Source organism: Oryzias latipes, chromosome 9 (assembly GCF_002234675.1).
Source record: "Oryzias latipes chromosome 9, ASM223467v1".
In the NCBI taxonomy this organism is placed as follows: Eukaryota; Metazoa; Chordata; class Actinopteri; order Beloniformes; family Adrianichthyidae; genus Oryzias; species Oryzias latipes.
In genome coordinates, this window is record NC_019867.2 from 600,903 (window position 1) to 628,299 (window position 27,397).

The 27,397-nt window shown below is 45.7% G+C and overlaps 2 protein-coding genes across 3 annotated transcripts; both read left to right on the top strand.

Annotated features, from left to right (window-relative positions):
• The first annotated feature begins 2,801 nt into the window (after window positions 1–2,801).
• stambp (STAM binding protein) lies at window positions 2,802–14,236 on the top strand. 2 transcript variants are annotated; one of them, XM_023958114.1, is made up of 10 exons: window positions 2,803–2,957; window positions 9,986–10,211; window positions 10,284–10,359; window positions 10,442–10,537; window positions 10,655–11,042; window positions 11,111–11,235; window positions 11,570–11,707; window positions 12,375–12,487; window positions 12,553–12,652; window positions 13,689–14,236. In XM_023958114.1, the coding sequence occupies exons 2-10, from the start codon at window positions 10,009–10,011 to the stop codon at window positions 13,743–13,745; spliced, it is 1,296 nt and encodes a 431-aa protein (XP_023813882.1). In that variant the 5' UTR covers window positions 2,803–2,957; window positions 9,986–10,008; the 3' UTR covers window positions 13,746–14,236. The 2 variants fall into 2 exon arrangements, with proteins under 2 accessions (XP_023813883.1, XP_023813882.1); XM_023958115.1 differs by lacking the exon at window positions 10,442–10,537 and having other exon boundaries at window positions 2,802–2,957.
• A 685-nt stretch (window positions 14,237–14,921) lies between these two features.
• On the top strand, window positions 14,922–25,814 carry ppil2 (peptidylprolyl isomerase like 2). Its single transcript, XM_023958113.1, has 20 exons — window positions 14,922–15,088; window positions 15,254–15,303; window positions 16,363–16,408; window positions 16,490–16,552; window positions 16,629–16,680; window positions 16,764–16,815; window positions 16,906–16,997; window positions 17,573–17,662; window positions 17,736–17,811; window positions 17,893–18,053; window positions 21,703–21,778; window positions 22,355–22,461; window positions 22,736–22,825; window positions 23,894–23,927; window positions 24,556–24,673; window positions 24,795–24,851; window positions 24,923–24,995; window positions 25,114–25,176; window positions 25,426–25,568; window positions 25,645–25,814. Exons 1-20 carry the CDS (start codon window positions 15,057–15,059, stop codon window positions 25,745–25,747), a joined length of 1,578 nt encoding a protein of 525 aa, XP_023813881.1. The 5' UTR covers window positions 14,922–15,056; the 3' UTR covers window positions 25,748–25,814.
• The last annotated feature ends 1,583 nt before the right edge of the window (window positions 25,815–27,397 follow it).

Below are 27,397 nucleotides of genomic sequence, written 5' to 3' on the forward strand. Positions count from 1 at the left end.
AAAGATGGTAGATGATAAGCAGCAGGGGTCCCAGGACAGAGCCCTGAGGCACGCCTGTGGTGATGGCAACTGTGGGGGAAGTAAATGACTTTAGTTGAGTAGTCGAAGCATAGCCAGATAAGATAAGAACAAAACCCGTGAACAAGACTCCAAAGTAGCAGCTGAACAAAACCTGATGAGAGGAGTGTTGGTGAGACCGATGCTAGAGCGTCTGTCCAGGAAGATGGGGTGAGAAATGGTGTTGAAGGCCGACCTCAGATCCAGCAGGAGAAGAATGGAGAGTGAGCCAGAGTAAGCTGCCAGGAGGAGGTCATTGCTGATTTTGAGGAAAGCTGTTTCAGTACTGGGAAGTGGCAGAAGCCAGACTCGAATTTTTCATAGAAATTATTGCTGGAAAGATGTGGGCATTGGAAATTGAGTCTTTGTAGAGGATTTGGTGGTTGGAGTTCCTGTCTTTATGGGTAGAGAGGCCAGTTTTCCTGTAGAGTCTTTCCATTTGGCGTCCACTTGATTTTAATATCCTGAGGGTGGGAGTGAATGAGGGGGCAGTAACACTGAAAGGTGCTGCTGGGGGGGCAGCATATCGGCTAGGGACAGTAATAGACTGAACAAACTGATCCGAAGAGCTGGCTCCATAATCGGTTGTAAAATGGACACATTTGAATCTGTGATGGAGAGGAGGACTTCAAATAAGCTTGTATCCATCATGGATAATCCTGAGCATCCTCTCCATCCTGTACTGGATGGTCAGCGGAGCTCCTTCTCCAACAGGCTAAGGCAGCTTCGCTGTCACACAAACCGCTTCAGGAGATCTTTCATACCTCACTCCATTGGACTCTAGAACTTGTCATCCATGTGCAATAGATAAAGTAATTTATGGTCTGTCTGTTTTTCTCTCCTGATGTAGCAAGCAATACAACTGTTCTAATTCACTTATGTTTCTTTCCGATTGATTGTTCTGTTTCTCTGTTGTCGTCTATTGTGTGTATTTTTGTATCTTGAGCCTAACGCCGACGCTGCAACAACTGAATTTCCCAAGCTGGGATCAATAAAGTATCTTTATCTTATCTTATCTTAAAGAGACCATTCAGTTTAAGGTTTAAGGAGGTGATTATTGTAGTATGGTGTATGAAGATTGGCAGGACTGGGGAGGTTGTCAATGTGTGAGAACAGACGGACTATGTCGATACAATTGATTTTGCGATAGGTCATTGTGTATAGAGGGTTGGATTTGGAAACTGAAATGTATTGTTATGTTACGTTACGTTGCGTTGCGTCACGTCGTGTTGCGTCACGTCGTGTTGCGTCGCGTTGCGTCGCGTTGCGTCGCGTTGCGTCGTTTTGCTATTATATTATATTATATTATTATATTATATTATATTAATTATATTATAGTATAGTATAGTATAGTATAGTATAGTATAGTATAGTATAGTATAGTATAGTATAGTATAGTATAGTATAGTATAGTATAGTATAGTCAGAAGTCTCCCCCTCTTGTCATGGGTGGGACTCGTTCCTGGAGTTTTAGCCACACCACAACTCCCAGCAACCCCAGCACACACTTCCTGGATGCCACACACCTTTTTTTTTATTTTTTTTTATTGAACATTTGCAGAATATAAAACAAAAAAAACAAGATTTATAACAATACAAAATAAGAATAAGACACAATTCTGAATACAGAATAAAATTGTTTTAACCTTATAAAATCTCAACTAGTAAGAACAAAATTTTAATTAATTTAGATTTTAAAACAAACTGGTGTTCAATAATAACCAAATAAAGCAATCACAAAACGAAATAAATAACAAAAAATAGAAAATTAAAAATATTATATAAAATAATATATTAAATATAATATATAAATATTAAAAAAAATAACAGAGGAATTAAAAAATAGAAATGCAAGAGTAAACTTATGTCACTAATCAAAAAGTGTACAGATGTTAATCGTTTTTTGAGCCTTTGTATTTTTTGCAGAAATTAGTTTTAAATATTGCTGCAGGTCAGTTTGTAAGGGTGGGGTCATCTAAGGTAGCACAAGGGTTAAGCTCTGCCCTAAGCTAAGCTCAGTGTGAAGTATTGCTTGTGCTATTCTGCCTTCATTACCGAGCATTTATATTTGGACCTGATCTTCTGTTTCTGACTCCATTTGTCTGTTGCTTGTCCTGAGCTTCACCTGAACTCTGACTCCCCTTTGTCTCCTCTGATGATCTCATGCCTGAACTAATAAACCTGCTGCGTTTGGATCCAGTCATCTGCCTGCTTTTGTGACTATTATATTATATTATATTATATTATATTATAAAAACAATAACAGAAAGTTTAATGTTTGCAATTTATATATGTGCATAGTTTTTGGGAAGATTTCTTTTGTTGGTCCTGCTCAAAGTTCCTTATTCACATTAAAAAAAACACATAAAAACACATTTCTTATTATTTGGAGTGCTTGTGCTGGTGATAAATTATTTGATTTATTTAATATTTTATTAATATCTGAGAAATATTTCATTCACAAGAGCAGATTTTTAAAAATCAAACCATTATTTAATACATTCCATAAAGAGATCTGTTTATATTTGAAATCACTAAAGTTCATGGAAAACAAAAATGCAAGACAACTGTCCACGTTCCTTCAAAATACCATGTTTATGACAATCACTAATATTATATTATGACATTTTTATTAGACCATAATCCTAATTTTATTTTTTCTTCTTTATTTATCTGTGTTCTTTTCGTGTGAACATGTCTGTGTAACCTTTTGGCGTTCTGATTTAAAAAAAAAAGTTCGCTGCTTCCGCTTACGTCACGACGCGTAGCTTGTGTTGATTGCGGAAGTGGTCTCGCGCTGTTGTTGTGGCTGTTGCTCTTTTAAGCCTCCAGGGCCGAAACGATCGGTTCTCCCCGCTGCATGCGGCCCTCTGGCAGCTCCAGCTTCACGGCTCGGTCAGGTAAGAAGAACAGCGGGGCTCCAGCGCCGGTCCCTGTCGCTCAGCCCGGCCCCGGGGCCACGTTAGCCCCGTTAGCACGGCTAGCGCCGCAGCGACGCGACAGTTGGTGGTCGGGAGGCCACACATCTCTCTGAACAGTTATGACGTTACACCCGGAAAATGAAACAGTATCTTAAAACCTCCCTTTAGATTGAACGTGTCGTTTATTTAGCTGTAGGTCAGAGGAAAAAGCGTCCAGCCTGGGACTTGAACTCGGGTCTGTCGTGTCTCCGCCCTTATGCCATGGCACGCGGGTTCCTCGCGCGGCTGCTGCTGCGGGAACGCGGACCTATGAGAATGAGAGCGAACAGAAACATGTCGACCTGCACTCAGTCACCTTCCGTCAGTGCTGCAGACTGTGAGGAACTGAGGACATGGATGTGGTTCTCGAGTCAGTTTGGGATGAAAACAATGATTTATTTATTTATTATGTCGAAAAAGTTCTCATTCATTTCTAAACCCAAACAATGAAGCGGTCTGTTGTTCATAAGGGTTTGTATGCACATCAATCCAAACAGACAAATGCTGATGTGGATTTCTGTCCCTTGTTGGCTTCATGTGTTTTCATCAGCTGGTTTGAAAGATGGTAGATGTCCTACAGGACGGTTTCTCTCATCCGTGGATGTTTCAGGAAATCTGCTCACAGACGTGTCAGAAGCAGAGCAGCAGCTGCAAACGCCACAACTGCTGCATGAACCTCCACGCCTTTATCAGTGCTGCACCTCTTGAGATAAAGCTGAGAAAAGTTCAGTTTGAAGGCCTCACCTTCAGGAGTCATGGTGGAAAACGTTAAGTGAACGCTTTTGGAAACCCTTAAAATAAATGTGTGGGGGTCAAAGGTCCCTTGCGGCCCGCTCTTACAGTCAGGAATATAACGAAGGTTCCTCCGACCTTGTAGAAAGGAACCGTTTGTCCTCCCAGCTGCAGATCAAACCATCACTCTTTGTTCAGACTCACCTGAAGCATGGAGCCAACCTTTACTCTGTCAGTAACTCCACCCACTGAAAAGGGCACCATGGCAACCATGCAAATGTGAAGTCAGTGACCGTTTCAAAGTTGAATCATGGTGGTTTATAAGGCCTGTTCAGTTTGTTTCAGGAAAATCCTACAAACCCGTTTGAGGACGGCCATTCAGTAGGTCAGACCTGTTCTCCGTGCATGTTTGACTCCGGCAGGGCCTTTATCGCTGGTCATGTTCATAGTTTTTATGGACAGAATTTCTAGATGCACCCAGGGGGGGGGTCTGGTTTGCGGACCACAGGATTTCCTCTCTGCTCTTTGCAGATGATGTTGTCCTGTTGGTTTCATCGAGCCGGGACCCCCAGCCTGCATTGGGGCAGTTTGCGGCTGGGATGAGGGTCAGCACCGCTAAATCTGAGGCCATGGTTCTCAACCGGAGAAAGGTAGTTTGCCTTCTCTTGGTGGGTGGAGTGTCCCTGCCCCAGGTGGAGGAGTTTAAATACCTTGGAGTCTTGTTCACCAGTGAGGGAAGACCGGAGCGTGAGATTGACAGGCGGATCGGAGCAGCATCCATAGTTATGAGGTCACTGTATTGTCCGTTGTGTTAAAGAGAGAGCTGAGCCAGAAAGCAAAGCTCTCAATTTACCGGTCCATCGTTGTTCCAATTCTCACAAGCTCTGGGTCATGACCAAAAGAACGAGGTCCCAGATACAAGCGGCTAAAATGAGCTTCCTCAGTAGGGGGGCTGGGCGCTCCCTTAGAGATGGGGAGAAGCTCGGTCACCCATGCCAGGTTCTGACAGGCTTTTTAGAGCTCAAGCATCTGATTGACCCTGTTTACGGATCAATTCAATTTTTATTTGTATTTCAATTCAATTTTATTTGTATAGCCCAAAATCACAACAACAGTCGTCTCGATGGGCTTCGAAGTAAAACATGAAATCAAAAGGATCACGAATACAAAGAGTTCAATAGAAAAATACTAAAATGAACTAACAAACTGACTAAGCTATACTGGCATCCCTGCCCTTAGACCCCCCTTCGCGGTAAGGAAAAACTCCCAAAAAAAACGGATTCCGGAAAAACCGAAGAAACCTCAGGGGTGCCCCCATGAAGGAGGGATCCTCCCCCAGGACGGACAGGCGATTTACCAGAAATCTTAGAGATAAAATTAACTTATCTAAATCTACAACTACATATATAAAAGTCCAGCAGACGAGCTTCATCCAGCCGTGGTTATCGGGACAGTCAAAGGCGCGAGTCGAGCCGGAGACAGGAACCACAGCCAGGTGTAGGAGCAGGAGCAGAGACGAGGTACTCGGTCAGGTACAGAGCAGAGACGAGCCAGAGGCAGGATCCACAGCCAGGTGTAGGAGCAGGAGCAAAGGCGAGGTAAACGGTCAGGAACTGGAGCACGGATGAGCCAACTGGAGTCTGGAAGCACTCCCACTCCCCAGGAGGGGAGAGGAAAAGAGGGACAATACATGAATCGCACTGCACCAAACAGAGGCATGGAGAACTAAATGATGAATTATGATGAAGAATAGAGGAGAGGAAGGGTAGAAGTAAAAAAGGAAAGAGGACAGAACCCCAGTGCACCATAGTTACCCCAGCTTCAACTTCTAGCAGCCTTTTAAAAGAAATAGTTATTATTAAGTTTAATTTAAACAAACTAACATTAAGTTAAATAATCTCTGAATACTAGCTAGTCTGACAATAAGCCTGTCCAAAGAGGAATGTTTTCAGTCTAGCTTTGAATGTAGAAACTGAGTCGGCCTCTCTTACATGAGCTGGGAGTTTATTCCATAAGACAGGGGCTTGGTGGCTAAACGCTCTACCTCCAACCGTACTTTTACTAATTCTAGGAACCACAAGCAGTCCTGCATTTTGCGAGCGAAGTGTTCTGATTGGTTGGTAAGGGACTATGAGGTCCTTGATATAGGACGGGGCCATTCCATGTAAGGCCTTATAGGTTAACAGGAGGATCTTGAACTTAATTCTAGAATCAACTGGGAGCCAATGGAGCGAAACTAACACAGGAGTGATGTGATCTCTTCTGCTGGTTCCTGCTAACAATCTAGCTGCTGCGTTCTGAACAAGCTGGAGACTTCTTAAGGAACTCTTAGGACACGCTGCTAACAAGGAGTTACAGTAATCCAGCCTCGACGTAACAAATGCATGGATGAGTTTTTCAGCATCACTCTTAGAAAGTATATTTCTGATCTTAGCAATATTTCGCAGGTGAAAAAAGGCAGTTCTACATGCCTGAGATATGTGAGCCTTAAATGATAAATCCTGGTCAAGTAAAACCCCAAGGTTTCTAACTGTGGAATTGGGGGCTATACTTATACCATCCAGGGAGACTATCTGAGCAGACAGAGCATCTCTGAGGTTTTTAGGACCAAGTATAATGACCTCAGTTTTTTCTGGGTTCAAGAGGAGGTAATTAATTGTCATCCAGGTCTTGATGTCACTGATGCAGGCGTTCAGTTTCTCTATCTGGTCATTCTGGTCAGGCTTCATGGATAAATACAACTGCGTATCGTCGGCATAACAATGAAAATTAATGCTGTGTTTCCTGATTATGTTTCCTAGGGGTAACATATAAAGCGTAAACAGGATCGGTCCCAAGACTGAGCCCTGTGGGACTCCATAGTTGACTCGAGTGCACTGAGAGGAATGGCCATTTACATTAACGAACTGATACCTATCAGACAGATAGGATTTAAACCACTGGAGAGCAGATCCTCTGATCCCCATGTCCTGCTCTAATCTATGGAGTAAAATACCGTGGTCGATAGTGTCAAAGGCAGCACTGAGGTCCAACAGGACCAGAATAGAAAGTAGTCCCTTTTCTGAGGCCAATAACAAGTCATTAGAGACTCTAACTAGTGCAGTTTCCGTACTGTGGTGAGGTCTAAACCCCGACTGAAAGTCTTCAAAGTGGCTGTTGTCCTGTAGGTGGCAGTAAAGCTGCTTAACTACAACTCTTTCTAGGATTTTAGAAATAAAGGGGAGGTTTGATATTGGTCTATAGTTGGCCAAGATGCTAGGATCCAAACTGGGCTTTTTCAGAAGAGGTTTAACAACTGCATATTTAAAAGACTGTGGCACGTAACCCGTTTCCAGAGAGGCATTTATCATTGTTAATATGGGATCATTAATTAGGGGAAAAGTTTCTTTAAAAAGTCTAGTGGGAATTGGGTCTAACAGACACGTTGAGGATTTGGAGGACGTAATAATTGATGTTATTTCCGCTTGATCCACAGCAGTGAAGCAGTCTAATGTTACAGAGGTTTCTATGGATGCCTCCATTTCTACCGCTTCAGCCTGTTCTGGGCTGATAATAGGAATAACTTGATTTAACTTATGTCTAATATTTGAGATTTTACTATCGAAAAATGTAAGAAAATCATCAGAGCTGAGAGAAACAGGAACATGTGGTTCTACTGAGCTCTGACTGCGAGTTAATTTAGCTATAGTGCTAAAAAGAAATCTTGGATTGTTTCCATTCTCTGATATTAAGGTTGAATAGTACTGGCTTCTAGCTCTACGCAGAGCTTTTTTATAATTTAATAGGCTATGTTTCCAGATATCCAGAGACTGCTCTGAACCGGAGCGGCGCCATTCTCTTTCCAACTTACGGGTTTCTCGTTTAAGAGAACGAGTTTCAGCGTTAAACCACGGTGCTACTCGGTTTTGTCTGACGAACTTAGGTTTCAAGGGGGCAACAACATCGAGTGTACTCCTGAGGGCTTGTAAGGCATCATTAACAAAGTGGTCATTTATACTAGGACTGATACTATGGGAGCTGGTCTCAGAGTATTTTCTCAGAATATCACTAAGTACTGGCTGAACTGTGTGTTTAAACTCAGACACAGAACGGTCAGTTAAGGTTCTTCTAAGTTGTTTCTTATTCACTGGGGCAGAAGGATGTTCCAGTGTAAACTGGAAGGTAATCATAAAGTGATCAGAAATGATGGGGTTAAGAGGAAGGACACTCAGCTGGCTGATCTCTATACCATGGGTTAGAACAAGGTCCAGGGTGTGCTTATGACAGTGAGTGGGTTCATTCACACTTTGGGTGAAACCAACATCATCTAATAAAGCTGCAAAAGCCTTTCCTAGGCAGTCACTGGGGTCATCAACATGAATATTAAAATCCCCTAATATTATAATTTGATCAGAATCTAAGACAATAGTCGATAGGAAGTCGGAAAACTCAGTTAAAAATTCTGAATATGGGCCGGGGGGGCGATAAATAATTATGAGTAAAACAGGTTTTCGAGTTTTCCTGTTTGGGTGACTTAAAGACAATATGATGCTTTCAAATGAATTATAAGCATTTTTAACTTTAGGGCTGAGAAGTAAGCTAGACTGTGATATTACTGCCAAACCACCTCCTTTCCCTGAAATCCTGGATTTCTGATAGTTAGCATAAGTGGGGGGGGTTGCTTCATTCAATCTAACATAGTCATCCTGATGGAGCCAAGTTTCTGTTAAGGCTAAAAGACTAAGATTGTTATCAGTAATTAACTCGTTGACTAAGAGGGACTTGGAGGAAATGGATCGAATGTTTAATAAACCGCATTTAATGACATCATAATTCTGCTTGTGAGAACTGCTGTCTGTCACTTTTAAGTTTCTATGACGCGCTCCTTTCATTTGTCTTTCAGCACATAAGCTAAAGCTCGGACCTGCTTGACTTTCCCTGCATGGGTTTTGCACCGGCACTAACCCTAAGGGAGGCTCAGAGGAGCGTTTTACACTGCTGCTCTGCGCCCGGGTCTCGTCTCTGGATTGTCAGGTTAACAGACTAAGGCTAGCAGAAATGTTTCTAGAAAGAAGAGCGGCACCGTCCCGAGTGGGATGGACGCCGTCTCTCCGCATGAGACCGGGCTTCCCCCAAAACGCGCTCCAGTTATCCACAAAACCAACGCCGTTTTCTGGGCACCATCTAGAAAGCCAGCGGTTAAATGATGAAAAGCGGCTGTACATTTCATCATTGACTAAGTTCGGCAGGGGACCAGAGAAAATTACAGTGTCGGACATCGTCTTAGCCAATTTACACACCGAAGTTACGTTTAACTTAACCACCTCTGACTGTCTCCGTCGGGCATCATTACCGCCTGCGTGAATCACGACTCGACGGAACCTGGACTTACTCTGAGCTAACATCCTAAGGTTCCCCTCGATGTCACCAACTCTGGCCCCCGGATAACACCTGACTGTAGCCGCTGGGAGCTCCACGTTTCTAACTTCAGAAGAGCCTATAACCAGAGTTGAGTGTTCAGCGGGTGTGTCGCTGAGGGGGGAGAACCTATTACTAACGTGGAGTCTCGGGTGCTCTAAGTTTTTGCGTTTAGCACTATGTTTCCTCCCAACCGGTACAAACCCCTGACTGTCTCCCGGCTGTTGGGAGGGCGCTGGGGTGCTAGCTAAGTTAGCCCTGGTAGCGCGGCCCGCGCTACGAGTAACGACCTGGCTAGCCGGCTTAGCTTCCACTGTGCGGAGCCGCGCTTCTAACTGCTCCAGCCTGGCCTCCAAGTCTAACACAAGACTACACTTAACACACCTACCCCTATCTTCACTAAAGGAGGCAGGATCATCACTAAACATATGGCACATGGGGCAGGAGAGAGGAGGAGAGGCGGAAGGAGTGGTGGTGGCCATACTAGGTTCTAAGCTAAGGCTAGCGGTGTTTAAGTAAAGAGAAGTGGTTTATTTAGCAAAATGAGAAAAGTGAACAGAAAGCGGTTTAACAGTGGTGAATTAGCTAATAAAAGGTACTAGATGTGAATATTAACCCAGATAACCCTTAGAGTAAGCAATAGTAGTAAGGCTAATGCCAAACAAGAGGACAGCAGTCACACAACTAGCACTGGGAATAGCTCACCCGGAAATGACGTCAGCTTGGGGATGTGCCGACTCCAAGCCTAAACACACTGTTCATGTCTGTTTAGGATCACTTAGAACCTTCACTAAGACTGCAAAGAATGCTGCTCATCCTCTATGAAACCTGTTCTCCAGGTCTTCCAGGTTGAGGTGTTGTCATGGCGGACCACACCAACGTCAGTTTGCCGCCGGAGGAGCGCGTCCGCGCCCTCACCAAGAAAGGAAGTACCGTGGAGGTAAACGATGACGTTCCACCCCGCCGGTATTTCCGCTCAGGCATGGAGATGATCCGCATGGCCCTCATTTACACAGAGGAGGGCAACGTGGAGCACGCCTTCGTCCTTTACAACAAATACATCACGTGAGGTTTGAAGACTCGCTGCTGGCAAACGTCCAGCACAAAACCTGACAACACTTTGGTCTTGTCTTCAAGGCTCTTCATTGAAAAACTTCCGAAGCATCGGGACTACAAGACGGCCAACATTCCTGAGAAGAAGGACACCTTGAAGGTGGGAGTTTGTATCTGTCTGTTGGTCTCAAGGAAGGTTCCAGATCCAAAACTCAACCTTTCTTGTCGGGTTTCTTCATCAGAAACTGAAGGATGTGGCCTTTCCTCAGGCAGAGATTCTGAAAAAGGCTCTTTTGCGGAGATTTGAAGAAGAACATGCTCAGTATCTGATCAAGAAGGTTCTTAAAACTTTTTTGTCTTTGCATGATGAGCTACAGATGTTGAATTTTTTTTTATAAGTCAGGGTTCTGCAGCAGATCTGCAAATCCACAAACTGTGGCATGTTTTGTGCTCAGAAGGCGCAGGAGGAGGCCATGGCCCTGGAGCAGTCCAGGCAGCGCGCATTGGACGCCGAGCGTGAGCGCGTGGCCGACATGCAGCGGCGGCAGCGGGAGCAGGAGCAGTTCAGCGCCTTTGAAGAGATGATCCGCCGCCAAGAGCTGGAGAAGGAACGCCAGCGGGTGCTGCTGGAGTTCGCCACGCCAGCTGTGCCCTCTCCTGACACGCCTCTCATTCCGGGTGTCCAAGGGCCCCCGCTGGTTTCCCCCACCGCGCCGCCGATTCTGGGAGACCTTTCAGGGACCTACCAGAACAACCGGCAGCCCGTGAGCGGCGGCACGCCTGGCCCGCCCACATTTGATCGGTCGCTCAAGCCGGGGTCTGTGGTCACCCCTGAGAACAACAGTAAGTCGTGAATCCCCCCTAAATGTTTGTCCCTCTGAGATGATTCCTCAGCTGGTTCGTCTCTGCAGACTCCATGGTGGACGCGCTTCGGCAGCTGGCCGTTCCTGCAGAGCTCTGCCGCAGCTTCCTGAGGTTAGCCGAGGCCAACACAAGCCGCGCCGTGGAAACCTGCGGCATCCTCTGTGGAAAACTGGTGAGACAATCAAAACCATGCAGACATGCATTCACGGATGTACACACACGTGCAAACACACACATACACTTACTCCCTCACACACACACACACACACACACACAGAAAAGTTTTTGGGTCCCCACTTTGAAACTAGTCCCCATCCTGTGACTGTATAAACAGATTGTTGTCCCCAGAATGTTATAAATACCAACACCTATTCATGCAGACACACACACCCACCCATTTAGACACACACACACATACTGTCAGCAGCATTCCTGTCAGCTGACCTGCCCTTCCCCTCCAGTCCATGACCCTTAGCTCCTCATTCTTTCCTGTTGAACTGTTTCAGACCAGAAACGCTTTTACTGTGACTCACGTCATCGTCCCGAAGCAGTGCGGCGGGCCAGACTACTGCGACACGGAAAACGAGGAGGAGCTCTTCCTCATTCAGGACCAGTACGACCTCATCACGCTGGGATGGATCCATGTGAGTCTTTGCTACACAGAGCGTACAAACTGGAAAAATGAAGCATTTTGGCTTCAAACCTGCAGAAAGTTCACCTCTGAGGTTCTGTTAAATTTAGATGTTTACCAAAAAAAGATTTGACCTTTGTTTACACTGAAAGATTTTCTGTTTAATCCCAAAAGTGGGAACATTGATCCCATTAGAACTGTGATTGTCTTTATCTGACTTGGTTCTGATCCGAGGTTCTGCAGGTTCCTGCAGTTCTCAGCCTGTCTGGGGTTCTGTTTTCCAGTGGACCTGATGACATGGAAACAGTTCTGTATGTAGCTGGTGTTCACTGTTGGACCTGAGAACAGGAGGTTGTTCTCCAGGTTCTGGTCCAAAGGCATCATAAATTTGGTTGATGCTACAAACCGTCATGTTTGACAGAAGTCTGACTCACATAAACTCCACAGAGGCTCAAACCGGATCAGATCATACTGATCCAGGTTTTAATTTTCAGTAAATCAGCAGATCCTTTGATCTGGACGGCTTTTCTAAAAAAAAAGACCCTCGAGGCCTCCAAGGTTTCACGCGTTAAATCTTCTGTCGCTGCTGAGCCGGTCCTCAGCGGATGGCTCCTCCCCTGGAGGGCGGGTGGATGTGAGGGTGGAGCTGGTCCTCAGTGTTTGATGGATGTTTCCTACAGACCCACCCAACACAGACGGCCTTCCTGTCCAGCGTGGACCTCCACACTCACTGCTCCTACCAGATCATGCTGCCAGAGTCCATCGCCATCGTCTGCTCGCCAAAGTTCAACGAGTGAGTGCCGCACAGCCGAGGGCCGTCCTGTTTCCACGCTGTGTTCTGACCCGTCTGTCTATCAGGATCGGTTACTTCAGGCTGACGGACCGGGGAGTGGACGAGATCTCCACGTGTAAACAGAAAGGCTTCCACCCCCACAGCAAAGACCCGCCTCTTTTCACGGTGTGTATGAAGCCACTGCTGTCGTCATGGCAACAGGGACCACATTCCCTTTTGCGGGAGGCCACGCCCCCAGATGTCTGCTGAATGCTGGTGGATGCAAGCGTTTTGATTTCAAGCAATCAAAGCAAGAATAATGCACAAAACAATCATCAGGTATCCATTCATACAAAGACGTATCAAACGTAGGATAATCAGACAGTAAATCAAAGATTAGAGGAAGGAAGTGAACTTCTAGAATCCCACCCTGTTCTGCTGTAACCATGTGATTACATTAACTATCATCATACGGTTCATGACGTCTATCAGACAGAATTAAGAATCCTGAAGTATCAATAAATCACATGACAAAGATGAATTAGTTAATTACATTAAACACATAAAACATTGATGGCTTTTGCTTTGAGGAGCTTTCATTTAAATGAAGGACAGGATGAATCAGATGACGTCCAGAGAACTCGCACGTCTCTGGTTTCAGGTCCAGGTCTTCAGAGTGAAGGGTTGAAAGGAGTCCTCATAAATCTCCTTTAGCGGCTGTTTCTTTGGTCTCAAAGCTGAAACATGATGTGGAGAACCTTTCACTAAAACCAAACAGAAGAAACAAACGAAGCCTCAAACCTCAAGTCTCTGCATGTGAGGCATCAGTGTGACTCAAGTCAGAGATGAAGGTTCGAATCCCTGTCAGTGCGCATCTCAGGCTCAAGGCTTTGTCGCTGGTTCTTTTTCACAAGACCAGCATGGATGAATGACAGAACAGTGAGATTTAATCTGGGATCTGTTTATGTTCCAGTTTCCTTCAGACGCTTCTCAGTGAGACTTTCTGTTAGATCAAAGCATCTAAAAGTTTTTATTTCTCCTGAAGTTCAGCTGCTCATAAATGATTATAAAGATGACATGAGGCCTTTGTAGTCATGTTTTATACTGAAAGAATACTGATAGCACTCAAAAACCTTTTGGTTGAACTGATGAACAGAAGTCCAATAAATGTGGGGGTTCAGACGTTTTCAGAGCCTCAAAGAGCCTGTTTTCCTGTCTGCAGCACGCCGCACACATCACCATCACCTCGGACAGCGTGTCTGTGATGGATCTGCGCTGATCCGTTTGCTCCGACTCGGACTCTTTTATCAAAGTACGGAGACAGACGTGGGAGACGGGAACGCAGAGCGGGAGCAGCTGTTGTCTGCCAGCAGGAACTAAACCCACAACCGGCACCTTCCAGCAGCGCCGGCCATCGTTTGCCCCCCCCCCCCCCCCCCCCCCCCCCCCCCCCGTCTCTGCTTTTAACCGCGACGGCTAACACCCATGAACCACACATCCAGGTTGGTTCTGATGGACAGACGAAGTGCCAAGGCCGGGACCCCCCCCTTTTTAGCGCTAACTCAGATGGGCTTCATCTTTTACACCTCATCACTCCAGAGTGTCCTTGACCAACAGAGTTTAGGCCGAAAATGAAACGCTGGTTGAAATGGGGACATGCCCCTTTGCCTCAGCTGCTTGTGGTGGGGGGCAGCTGTACCTGTTTCAGAGGACATTTGAACGATTAGCCATAATTATCAATAAAATGACTACAAAAGAGGAAGTAAAATGTATTTACTGTTCTCTTTTCTGCTTATAATATGTGCATGGTGTGTAGTGTTGTGTAGTGTGTGTGTGTGTGTGTCTGTGTGTGTGGGTTGGGGAGGGGGGCAGCAGTCTTCTGTCTATTAGTGTTGTGATTCTCAGGTTCATGGAGGTCTGCTGTCTTCTTTGAGCTCTCAGTCCAAAGGGTTTGTGTTCTTAAAGGTTGTGAAGAGCTCAGACTCAGTCATCCAGATAATCACCTTAAACTAGGTAACAGGTGTGCAGAAAACATAAGACAAAACATTTTCCAGTTTCCTTCAGTGTCTCATCATCTCTGTTGTTCTCTAGTGCTTTGTTATTTGTCAATAATGAAAGTTACATATGTAACTATGGTTTTGTGCCCGTGGCGGTCAGGAGGGATGAAATAGAAAAAACATTTAGGAAATGGAGCGTTCTACAGCTCCTGTCTGCTGCTCATCAAACCTTTTCCAGTTCTCCACTTTCTGCCTAAAATGCATATTAAATAATTGTTTACTTGCTGCCTTAAACATCCCACTTAGTAAGAATAACCATAAAGGGATCATGGCTATACAAAATACAGTTCTGATTGTCAGTAACGGGATGTGGCGGGAACCAAAGCTGTGACTCCACACACGGTGAAGGCGGTGAGCAGAGCTGTTATTTGGTCATCCAGTAGGTGGCGGTAGAGTTCCACTCCACACTATTTGGATAACGAAGTAGAGGGAAGAGCGTCCCCAGTAAACCGGTAGTGGTTTACTGGTGACGGGTCCTGCTGTGTTTAGCGTTCTCCTAGTGGATTTTTAATTTTTCCTCTTAAACAGCAAAGATGGGGAAAAGACAACACCAAAAAGATAAAATGTAAGTGTTGAAAACGCGCCATGTTTGATCATGTTAGCTAACGTTAGGTGCTAGCCAGCTAACAAGCTAACTCGCGTAAGCTCACGTCTTCTCTGTTCTGCTGAGTGTTTTTTTTTAAAGTTACGATTCTTTTTTTGTAGTTACTGTTTTGTCATTTCCTTGCAGGTACATCACATGTACAGAATATACCAACTTCTATGGCGGGAAGAGGAGCGGTGAGTCTTGTGGTTTCACCTGCGCGTTAGCATTTCTGGCTGGTGCCAACACGGTTGATGTGTTTTGTTTGGATTGTAGTTTTTAGCGAAAACAAATGAATAACTTAACTAAATAAACAAACTCCGTTTTTCTTGGTCAGTCGTATCATTAGTGAACTTGTTTGATGATATTCTTTGAAGCAGTGATGATGTTTGTGCAAATCTGTCAGAGATGGTTTTCAAAGATGGAATAATGAAATCTGAGAAACATTCAGACTCTGAGATCCTCCAGGATCCAGAGTGACCCACCAGGATCCAGAAGGGTCCTCCAGGATCCAGAGTGACCCACCAGGATCCAGAAGGGTCCTCCAGGATCCAGAGTGAACCACCAGGATCCAGAACGGTCCTCCAGGATCCAGAGTGAACCACCAGGATCCAGAACGGTCCTCCAGGATCCAGACTAATCCTCCAGGATCCATAGTGACCCTCCAGGATCCAGAACGGTCCTCCAGGATCCAGAGTGAAGAACCACCAGGATCCAGAACGGTCATCCAGGATCCAGACTAATCCTCCAGGATCCATAGTGACCCTCCAGGATCCAGAACGGTCCTCCAGGATCCAGAGTGAACCACCAGGATCCAGAACGGTCCTCCAGGATCCAGACTAATCCTCCAGGATCCATAGTGACCCTCCAGGATCCAGAGAGGGTCCTCCAGGATCCCCTGGGATCCTGAATGGTCCTCCGGGATCCAGAAGGATCCTCCGGGATCCAGAAGGGTCCTTCATGCTTCCATGTTCACCGGTTCTAGTCTACCAACATTCAGCTTCTGCAGGAGATCTTTCGTTTTCCGTCTTATAGTATTATTGATTTTAATAAACATGAAGAGGTTTTGTCTTGAATTGAAAATCAAAGGAAAAGCTTGAAATGCTTCAGAGACGTTGGTTCTACAGAGCTGAGAACCTCAGCAGATCCTGGAGATTTTCACTGGATATCTTCTTTTGTTGGCTTTTCTCCTGAAGACTCTCACATTCTTCCTGATTTTTATTTATGGCTGGTTTTTTGCTTTTTTTCATCGGTAGAAATCCCTCAGGCAAATTTCCGGAGGCTTCCGTTTGACCACTGCAGGTAAGCGTGGACCCGTCGGTTCTGGACGTGTTGGCCGCAGACGCTGAGCGCTGTCCCTCTTTCTGATCTGAAACCTTCCAGCTTGTCGCTCCAGCCGTTTGAGTATCCTGTCTGCACCGAGGACGGAGTGGTGTTCGACCTGCTGTGAGTTCATTTCTCTTCGGTCAGCTAGTTCATCTTCTCGTTTTAGTATCATTCTTCTGGTTTCCTCCTCATTCAGGAGCATCGTTCCATGGATTAAAAAGTATGGAACCAATCCCATCTCTGGAGAGGTAGAGCAAGCCTCTGACCAGAGTTCTGTTAAGTAGTAATGGTGACATTTTCATTGCATTAATTATATTTCCCTTCCAAACAGAAACTGGAAGCCAAGTCTCTGATTAAACTCAACTTTGCGAAGAACAGTGATGGTAAATCTCTTCACTCCTTTACTGTCTTCAGTCGTTGCTTCTCGTCATTCTTTCATCCGCCGGCCGCCTGACTCGTGTCTTTGCTCTCAGGAAAGTATCACTGTCCGGTTCTCTACAACGTTTTCACAAACAACTCTCACATCGTGACCAACAAGGTGACGGGGAACGTGTTCTCCCATGAGGTCAGTGGACCCCCCCCCCCCCCCCCCCCCCCCCGGGTTCTGTTCTCAGAGTGGTCCCGCCTCATTCAGAGCCGGTTCTGCAGCTCTGACCCTCAGTTGGCCAGATAAAGACATTGAACCCCTTTACAAAAAATAAAGGGACGACCATGACTGTCGGTTGTTGGAAAAGCCCCCCCGAGGTTGAAGGGAGCCACACCCCCATTTCTTATTCCTTTATTTCGTTTATGGTGCGTGTCTGTGCACCGTTACGCCATGAAAACCATGAAGAAAACAACATAAAACAGGAGAATAAAGGCAAATGGAACCAAAAACCTGGTTTCCACGTGTTCAGAGTCTTCAGACCGCCTGAGTCCTGCTCACCTGTGGTCCACAGAGCTCATTCACATTCAGTCACTGTCACTCATGTTCAAACGTAGCAGCAAATAACATGGATTTCTAGTCAGCAGCTACAGTAAAACTGACAGGTCTGTAGAGCTTAAAGTTCTTCTGCAGTTCAGTCTCTGGAAAACGCTGAAGTAAAGAGGAGCTGGAGTCTGCTGCAGCGTCACTGTGGTCACAGTTCCTGTTCTTCTCAGGCTGTGGAGCAGCTAAACATCAAAACCAAGAGCTTTAAGGATCTCCTGACAGACGAGCCCTTCACCAGGAAGGACATCATAACCCTCCAGGTCAGCACAAGCCCGTCTCCTTTGAAAGTTTCCTGAAACGTCCGTTCTTTTTTGATGGTTTCTGTGTCTGAAGGATCCAACAAACCTGGATAAGTTCAACGTTTCCAACTTCTTCCATGTGAAAAACAATTTAAAAGTTCTTGATCCAGGTGAGGCGTCAGGAGGAACATGGATTATGGAAGCTTATCTATGCTTTACTGAATTTTTTATTTTAATTCTCCTTTATTAAGACGAGGAGAAGGCCAAGCAGGACCCAGCGTACCATCTGAACAGCACCAATCTGGAAACCAGGGAGACCTTAGCCGAGCTCTACAAGGAATACAAAGGAGATCAGCTGCTGGCCTCCACCATGAAGGAGCCGGAGGCCAAGAAAACGGACAAACTAAATGCTGTGAGTAGAACCCTGATAGGAATAAACTCCTCCTGACGTTGTTCTGACACACTTTGTTTTGGCGTAGCGTCAGAGCTTCTTGTTCTTCTCCTCAGAGTTGTTGAATAATTATGAAGCAGATTCTGTTTTTACTGCTGAACAATTGCCTAATGCAGCAGTGACTCAGCCCCTCCCACATGCAGCAGAGATCTCAGCTGTTTTTTTGTTTTTCAAATCCATCATTTCAACTCAGACAAATGAAGCCAATGGCTCAGCTGTTCCTGGTCACATGATAAATACCGTAGGAGCCTTGCTGCCTTTTTGTTTGACTGGAAAACAAGGACAGCAGGTTTTTAATGATGCCAACCTGTTTGGTTTTTCCTCTAATGAAAGCTGCTTCACGGAGCAGAGCTCTGTCAGTAAAATGAACCGTCTGGATCGTTTCACTGTCAGATCAGCTGTTCGTTTTTAGCCAGCAGCTCATGAAAAGTGCCATATCTGCTTCCAACACAAGAGGGAGCCAGACAGACAGGTGTGCAGCTACAGCAGAGTTGGACTGACTGACATGACAGCTAATCAGTCAGACTGGAGCAGCTTTTCTCCTCATTTTGAAGCTTCTTTTTGCTGCTGGGCTGCGTTTGGCACAGAGGTTTCCTGAACATGGCGGTCTGGAGGTGAAGGTGGTCTGAGAGAACAGACACAGCAAATGAGGTGAAGTCTGAGCTTTCACAGCAACTGGAGCAGAAACGTGTAAAGTCTGTGGCTCCACGTTCATTTTCTGCTCACTGAGCTGTCGGCTTTGCTCAAACGCCGTGTCAACAAATGTGCACGCGAGGACGAGAGGGCCGCAAATCCTCAGCGCTGCAGCGAAGAGGCGTGCCTCCAGGTTTACATCCATCATGTTAAATCAAAACGTTGAGTTCATGAAAGCCTCTCTTGCCTTTAATGTCCTTTTAGTTTGTCGGCATTTTAAAACCATCAGCTTTTCTTCAATGAATAGTTGATCGTTTCTCTGAAAACCAGGTTTTCTGATGTTCAAGGAGTCAACAAATGTATGTTTTTATTATCAATATTGCAGTTATTCAGGGGGGTATTCCAGGAAGCATGTTTAAACTCCCCTGACTTTAAGCCTGAACTCTGGCTGAAATCTGCCTGAACTTGCTTACTCTGGGTATGTCGGTTCCCAAAGACCGGATATGAGTTGGTGTAATTACGCTCCACTTGGTAACCCTGGGTTAATGCACGTGCACAGCAGGTACATAAAGACATTCTCAATAGATCGCCGATTTCTGGAGTCACCATGGAAACGCGTGGAGAAAAAAAGAGAACGCTATACTTCAGTGAGACGGAGTCTGAGATTAATGACGGCGTATGAAGATTATACGACCATCAAAAAAGTGACACGGCTGCATCATCAGCAAAAGAAAGTTTCTGCTTGGAGAAAAAGAACAGACAAAGTAAACGCACGAGTTTCTGATCTTATTTCCATTTTCCTTGTGACGCATATATATATAACTTATCCAATTTTGCCACCTTAAATGAAATACTTCTATTGGTAACAAATAATTGAGTTAAATTTAATCAACCTAATTTCTTACGTCTATAAAACTCAATAATTGTTTTTACAACTCAAATTTATGTATTTATCTAACTAAATGTCATATTACTCCAATTCAATTAATATTTTTCCATCTTAATTAATTATATTTCTTGATCTCTCATATGTCTAAGTATGAGCCGGCAGATATGTTCATTTTTATAACAATAAAAAGGACGGGAAAGAAATGCACATTGTGCACAAATTCATTAAAGAATTGTCCGTCTTTGTCATTACAATATGTAACGGTAGGGGTGCTCTATAAACTCATCATCCTCTCCTTCACTCTCACTCATGGTGCAGAGACATAAGCACAGTGGGACAAAATAACTCGGCAAAACAGCTAAACAACTAAACACATTTGGTCAAAAAGCCACACTTAAACCCAAATCCGTCCAGATAGGCAAAAGGAATGGTATCCCACAATCCCTTGCGGTGCCGGTCTAACAGCAGCACCAAAGTTAAACCTACTTAATTGAATTAATTTGAATGAAAGTAAAATGACTGTCTGAAAACTACGTGTTATTTTTAAACTGACTTAACAAACAAAGGATTTATCTTAACTGAAGCAAATAACTAAGTTAGATCAAAGTAAAAAAGTTTCTCTTTCCAACATCCATATGTGGTCTTATCCCCCTCTCATGGTGGAAAAAGTATTATCTGAGCTTCTTCATCCACTAAATCATCTTCAAATGGACACGCCATGCTGCTTCACCTCTCTGAAAACAAACTAACCTTCAACTAAACCTGCTCCAGACCAGGTTATGTTCAGAGCATGAGTTGCTATGGCAACTTGACATACCCTGAAACATACCTCTGTTTTTGGAACTGAAAGCTGAGGTTATCAACTTCCTTAGCCTCAAACTTACCGTGAGAGCTAGCATAACCTACTGTCTGGAATACCCCCCTGGAAACCGGCTCTAAGGTTTTCAGTAACGCTTTCCTTTACAGTACAGTCCTTACAGTGTACTTAAGCGGTATTTACATGGTACTTTTTGTGTAACTACTGGGTACTTACAGTGTTTACATGTGTACTTTTTATGGAATTTACTGGTTACTTACTTGGTACTTTTACAATGGTACTTTTTGGTTGATTGTTGTTCGTGTGTTCATATTTTGTTTGTAGTTCGCCAGCTGTTCACCTGCTGTTCGTTTGTTGTTTGTTTGTTTGTTGTTCATTCGTTTGTTGTTCATTTGTTGTTAGTTTTTTGTTTTTAGCTTGTTGTTTGTTTGTTGCCTGTTAGCTTGTTGTTTTCCTGTTAGCTTGTTGTTTGCCTGTTAGCTTGTTTGTTTGTTTTTAGCTTGTTGTTTGTTTGTTTGTTTGTTGTTTTCCTGTTAGCTTGTTGTTTGCCTGTTAGCTTGTTGTTTGTTTGTTTGTTGTTTGCCTGTTAGCTTGTTGTTTGTTGTTAGCTTGTTGTTTGGTTGTTTGTTGTTTTCCTGTTAGCTTGTTGTTTGCCTGTTAGCTTGTTGTTTGTTTGTTTGTTGTTTGCCTGTTAGCTTGTTTGTTTGTTTGTTTTTAGCTTGTTGTTTGGTTGTTGTTTTTCTGTTAGCTTGTTGTTTGCCTGTTAGCTTGTTGGTTGTTGTGAGCTTGTTGTTTGTTTGTTTGTTGTTTGCCTGTTAGCTTGTTTGTTTGTTTGTTTTTAGCTTGTTTGGTTGTTGTTAGCTTGTTTGTTTGTTGTTTTCCTGTTAGCTAGTTGTTTGCCTGTTAGCTTATTGTTTGTTGTTAGCTTGTTGCTTGTTTGTTGTTTTCCTGTTAGCTTGTTGTTTGCCTGTTAGCTTGTTGTTTGCCTGTTAGCTTGTTGTTTGGTTGTTTGTAGTTTGCCTGTTAGCTTGTTGTTTGGTGGTTGTTAGTTTGTTTGTTGTTTGCCTGTTTGTTCTTTGTTGTGATGGAAGCCGGTCTTTGACAGGTTCTAAATCTGTTTACAGCAGATGGGTTTTGATGTGAGCTTCTCCTTCTTTGTTTTTCTGCATTTTTCCGTCTGTACTTTGAGAGAACAGCATGTCTATTGGTTTAGAAATCATTGAGTCCATGCAGAAAGTAAACATGACACATTTGCCTGTGTCCCCGTCCAGGCCCACTACTCAACAGGCCGAGTCTCCGCCTCCTTCACCTCCACAGCCATGACTCCTTCAACCATCCATGAAGCCGGTAAGCTAGGATCTGTTCCTGTGGGTTCTCCTCTGCACGTCAGCCGCTGACCTGGTTTTGTCTGCTGCTTCTGCTGGGATGCAGCCGTGTTCACTGACTTTAAAAAGATAAATGAAAGGGAATAAAAGCTATTATTATTGTTTATGTCATTGTATCCTGAGGCGGTACATTAGACTTTCTATGAATTCTAATAAGGCAATGTTTTTTGGGTCCACTGGATTTCTCTCTGAAGCAGAACCGGCTGGTCCAGTCCTGACGCTCCTCTAAGGCTGGATTCAGACTGGACGCACTTGGTTCACGTAAAGTAAACCAGAACTAGTCTGAATACACCAAAGTGGACCCTGATCCAGAAGGATCAGGGTCCACTGGGACCCATCGTTTGAGGTGGTCTCGGTTATTTCCAATCGGACTGAGATCCAGTTCGCCCTGCGTTTCCACTGTCTGAACCCAATCTGCTCAGAGAGGAACGACTGAACCCCAATATGTCTGAGGCCTTTGGAGCGGCCCATGTGTGCAGCGGTCGCTGTTGTCTGCACGTTTCAGGTGTTCGTTTTTTTACCGTTGTCTTTGTGGCAGACGCCATCGCCGATGATGCTGTGCGGTACCAGTACGTGAAGAAGAAAGGCTACGTCCGCCTGCACACCAACCTGGGAGACCTGAACCTGGAGCTGCACTGCGATAAGGTGACGTCAGACGCTGCGTTTAAACCCATGCAGCCTTTATTGATGCCGTAGTCGTTTTTTATTTGATCTTTTTTCTCTGTTGGTACTAAAAACATCAGAACCATAAAACAAGAAACACAGTTTCCTTTCTTTTAAATACCGTCGTCATGACGACGTGGAGCGTTCGGCTGGTTTTTGGGAGTGTAGGATGGAAGTGGTGCAGCATCAGACCTGGAATGTGTTCGTGTCTGACCGTCAGTGTTTGTCTCCCCCCCCCCCCCCCCCCCCAAACCAGGTTCCCAAAGCTGGAGAGAATTTCATCCGTCTGTGCAAAAAGGGTTACTACGACGGGACCGCCTTTCACAGGTCCATCCGGAATTTCATGGTGAGGAAGAGACGCTTTTAGCAAATGAGGGGAGAAGGCCTGCACAATATACCGCAAATTTATCGTCATCGCAACATCAAGCTGTGCAACATGCATACCGCAAAAGACGGCAAAAATCGCAATAAATGGTTACCTCAAATTTGCAAAAACAAACTCATGGCAGCCTGAAATGGTGAACAAATGCAAGTAATCCCTTTATGCATTTAACCAATCAGAAGGACCCGTTTACGTTTTTGATCAATCAGATGAGCACTTTTATGTTTGATGTTTGCCTCCTATGTCGACAAGGGTCATTTGGAGTATAATTTTTATACTGTTGCAGTGAAATGGAAATGATGTTTTTGGTTGTTTGGCTATTTGTTTATATACCGCAAATTATATCGTTATCGCGATTTTAATCACCAATATCGCATATCACGAGTTTTCCTCATATCGTGCAGCCCTAGAGGGGAGGTCTGCTTCTGCTGAACAGGCCGGGTCCCAAAGGTTTGAATATTTGGAGCGTCTGCTGATCAAAAGCTGCAATAGATATTCACATATTTGGGTACTTTGATTAAAGAGGAAACGTCAACCCAAACCCGTTCAGATCCAAATCAAGTCCAGCTCCTTTTCCAAGCTCCCTCCGTCCTCCTCCTCCTCATGAGGAGTCGGGGGGCAGCAGGCTAACCGCTGGTCTCCAGTCCTCCATCCAGAGCCTTTCTCCAGATCAGTCAGGGAACCCCAAAGTCCAGGCAAGCTGAGGAACACGGTTCCTCTGGGTCTCCTTCCTGGGGGAGTTTCCCTGAGCAGCGGCTCTTTGCTGAGCTCCTCACCCTCCCTCTAAGGAGCAGCCACTGCCTCCCCCCTTCCAGACGTTTGCATCCAGGATCTCCTCCTGGTCCGACCCAGAGTCTGTAGGTGAGGGGAGGAACATGGACTCTGCTCCTCCTTCACTACGATCCACCCGTCAACCTTTCTGCACTCAGACCTGAACGTCTCCACGTGGAGCAGGAGCTCTGCACACATCCAGAGAACGGGTGATGGAACACAGCATCTCCATCTTCTAAAGCTGACCCTTTCTCTTTCCAGATCCAGGGAGGAGACCCGACCGGCACCGGCACAGGTAGGCGGAGCTTGGACCGCTTTCAGTGGCGGAGCGGCTCTGAATGACTGAAGGTCCTCTTTAGAGATGCTGAACCTGTGGGGACCTGAGAGAGGCACTCAGGGCTGCCAAAGATACCGAGGGGCACTTGGGGTGGGGGCAGTCTGTCTGTCTGTGGGGGGGGGACCGGGCCCATTATCTTCTATCTACTTGCTGCCACTGGGAATGCTGTTTCATAAGGTGAACTTCCACCTTATGCCGACGACTGCCACATGTTTGTCGCTATATGTGTGAGACCCGACCACATGACACCCATCTTGGTCTCTTTGAACGGCGGCGGCGGGTTCTAGGACCAGCGTTCCTCTTCTCCTGGAGGCTCGTCTCTAATGAGACGGAAACGTATTTCTGTTGTCTTTAGTATAAAATGCATTTGGGATCAGATGAAGATCCTCATTGATCCAAACCTGAGACTGTTGCTGCCGCAGAAACGCACAAAACTCTCCACAAAGAGAGGGAAGCTCCATCTCCAGCTGGACATCCCATAATGTTTCTTAGCTGGAACCCTGTGTGGTCCGTGCACACGGCTGCTGGATCTCTTCCTTTAGGGCAGGTTTGGTTCTGAAGTCTCTGTGGGTTCGGTTCTGCTCAGGTGGCGAATCCTTCTGGGGAAAACCCTTCAAGGACGAGTTCCGGCCCAACCTGTCCCACGCGGGCCGGGGGGTCCTCAGCATGGCCAACTCGGGTCCGAACACCAACAAGTCTCAGTTGTAAGGAACCTTGGTCCCTGGAACCGAGGAAACCCAAACACGAAACTGAATCTATGTTCTTCATGTTCTCTGGGCTGCAGCCTGGAGCAGATCTTCTTCAACGTCTCCTCCTCCTCCTCAGCTTCATCACATTCCGGTCCTGCCCCCACCTGGACAGGAAGCACACCATATTTGGAAGGTACCTTTCCAGAGGCTGATCTCCCACAGATCCAGCTTTGGGGCTGCTCTGATTGGTCGTCTTCTCTGCAGAATCGTGGGTGGGTTCGAGACGCTCACGGCCATGGAGAACGTCGCCTGTGACCCTAAAACGGACAAACCAAAGGTGGGGGGGTTTCAAACATGGGGGGTCACGTTTCTACAGGGTGTGAAGCTGTCCATGCATTTGTTTTCTCTGAAACTGGACCAGCTCTGCATGGAAACCTTTGCTTTTCCCTCGCCAGACGGACATCCAGCTCCTGAGTGCGACGGTGTTCGTGGATCCGTACGAAGAGGCTGATGCTCAGGTACCGCCCTGAATGGAGGGAAGGTCTGCAGAGCGTCGGGGAAAGAACTCGCCCAGATGGATGGCGAGCTGAAGCTGCTTTTGCTTCTCGCTGTTTGAAGTGACGGACAGTTTGATGTTTTCCTCCTGAGCTCAGAAGCTCCTCTGCCTCCATCGGCATGGAAACGCCGTCACTCAAACTTCAGTCTGTAGACGTAGCATGTTGTCAGAGAGAAGGCGGCGGTGGATTTACGCCGCTGTTGCTCTTTAGATCGCAGCAGAGCGGGAAAAGGAGACGCAGAAGCAGCAGGAGGAGGCGCAGAAGGCTGATGTGAACCTGAAGAAGGCCAAGGAGGAGCAGAAACCCAAGGCGTTCAAGGAAGGAGTGGGCAAATACATCAACCCCACCCCCTCGTAAGCACAGGCGGCATGAGAACGTCCTCACGGGGGGAGCCCTGATGGCTTGGTTTAACATCTGCTTCCTTCTCAGAAAGCGTTCAGCTCCTGAGGACGACGTCGCGCCGTCCACAAGCGGAGGAGGAGCCAAGAAGCCCAAAGGGAAGAGTGGCTTTGGAGACTTCAGCTCCTGGTAGCAGAAGTTCAGATCCACTTTGGAGCAAATGTTTTCTGAGCTGTAAATAAAGCTGCTTTTAAACTGAAGTTTGTTGTATTTATGCTGACACTGCAGTTTAGTTTCCCTCTAACATGTTTTGCTGAAAACATAAAGTCTGAATCTTAGATTCTGGAAAGGAGACGGTCGGGGCAGAAATCTGTCCTCCCCTCCTCTAGTCGTCTCCCTTCATGTCTCCACAGCCAATCAGCTTCCTCCGTCTGTCTTCTTCATCATCTACCAGCAGCTACCTTCATGTCTTCATCATCCTCTACCAGCAGCTACCTTCATGTCTTCATCATCATCTACCAGCAGCTACCTTCATGTCTTCATCATCCTCTACCAGCAGCTACCTTCATGTCTTCATCATCCTCTACCAGCAGCTACCTTCATGTCTTCATCATCCTCTACCAGCAGCTACCTTCATGTCTTCATCATCATCTACCAGCAGCTACCTTCATGTCTTCTTCATCATCTACCAGCAGCTACCTTCATATCTTCATCATCCTCTACCAGCAGCTACCTTCATGTCTTCATCATCATCTACCAGCAGCTACCTTCATGTCTTCATCATCCTCTACCAGCAGCTACCTTCATGTCTTCATCATCCTCTACCAGCAGCTACCTTCATGTCTTCATCATCCTCTACCAGCAGCTACCTTCATGTCTTCATCATCATCTACCAGCAGCTACCTTCATGTCTTCTTCATCATCTACCAGCAGCTACCTTCATATCTTCATCATCCTCTACCAGCAGCTACCTTCATGTCTTCATCATCATCTACCAGCAGCTACCTTCATGTCTTCATCTTCATCCAGAATCCTCCTCTCTGGTCTTCCTCTAGACCTCTGGCAGCTCTAGACTCAGCATCCTTCAGTCTCAACCATCTCAGTCTGGCTTCATCTCCAGAACCTCTACCATGTCCTGTTCCTCTGATGTCCTCCTTCCTGATCCATGCTGAACCTCAGCATCTTCATCTCTGCTTCCTGTCTTCCTCAGTGTCTCTGTGTCCAACAACATGGCTCCTCTCTCCTTCACTTTTCCACTCTTTCCATTACTTTGGAGATCCTTCCTATCGTCCTTCTTCATCTCTTCTTCCTGTAACCTCACTCTTCCTCTTGGGTTCCTCTCATTCACACACATGTTCTCCGTCTTACTGCCACTGACCTTCATTCCTCTCCTTTCCAGGACAAACCTCCACCTCTCTAGCTTCTCCTCCACCTGTTCTCTGCTCCCTCTACAAATCACAGTATCGTCTGCAAACATGGTCGTTCCTGTCTAACCTCATCTGTCAGTCTGTCCATCACCACTGCAAACAGGAAGTGGCTCAGAGCTGATCCCTGATGTGATCCCACCTCCACTTAGAACTCCTCTGTCCCCCTACAGCCCCCACCCCCCCACCTCTCTCTGACCTCTTCTCCATCAACATCCTCAAAGCAAAGATTCCATCTGTAGTTCTCTTTCTTGGCATGAAACCATCATTCTGCATCAGCTCAGTCTGGGACGTCACATCTTTTTCTCTAAAATCATGTAATAGTTTCTTAAAACTGGAAGTTCATGTCGTTGATTTATTTTCTGGTTAAAGCCTCTTCCTCCATCAGCAGAGGATGAAGAAATCTGTTCCGAGTTTCC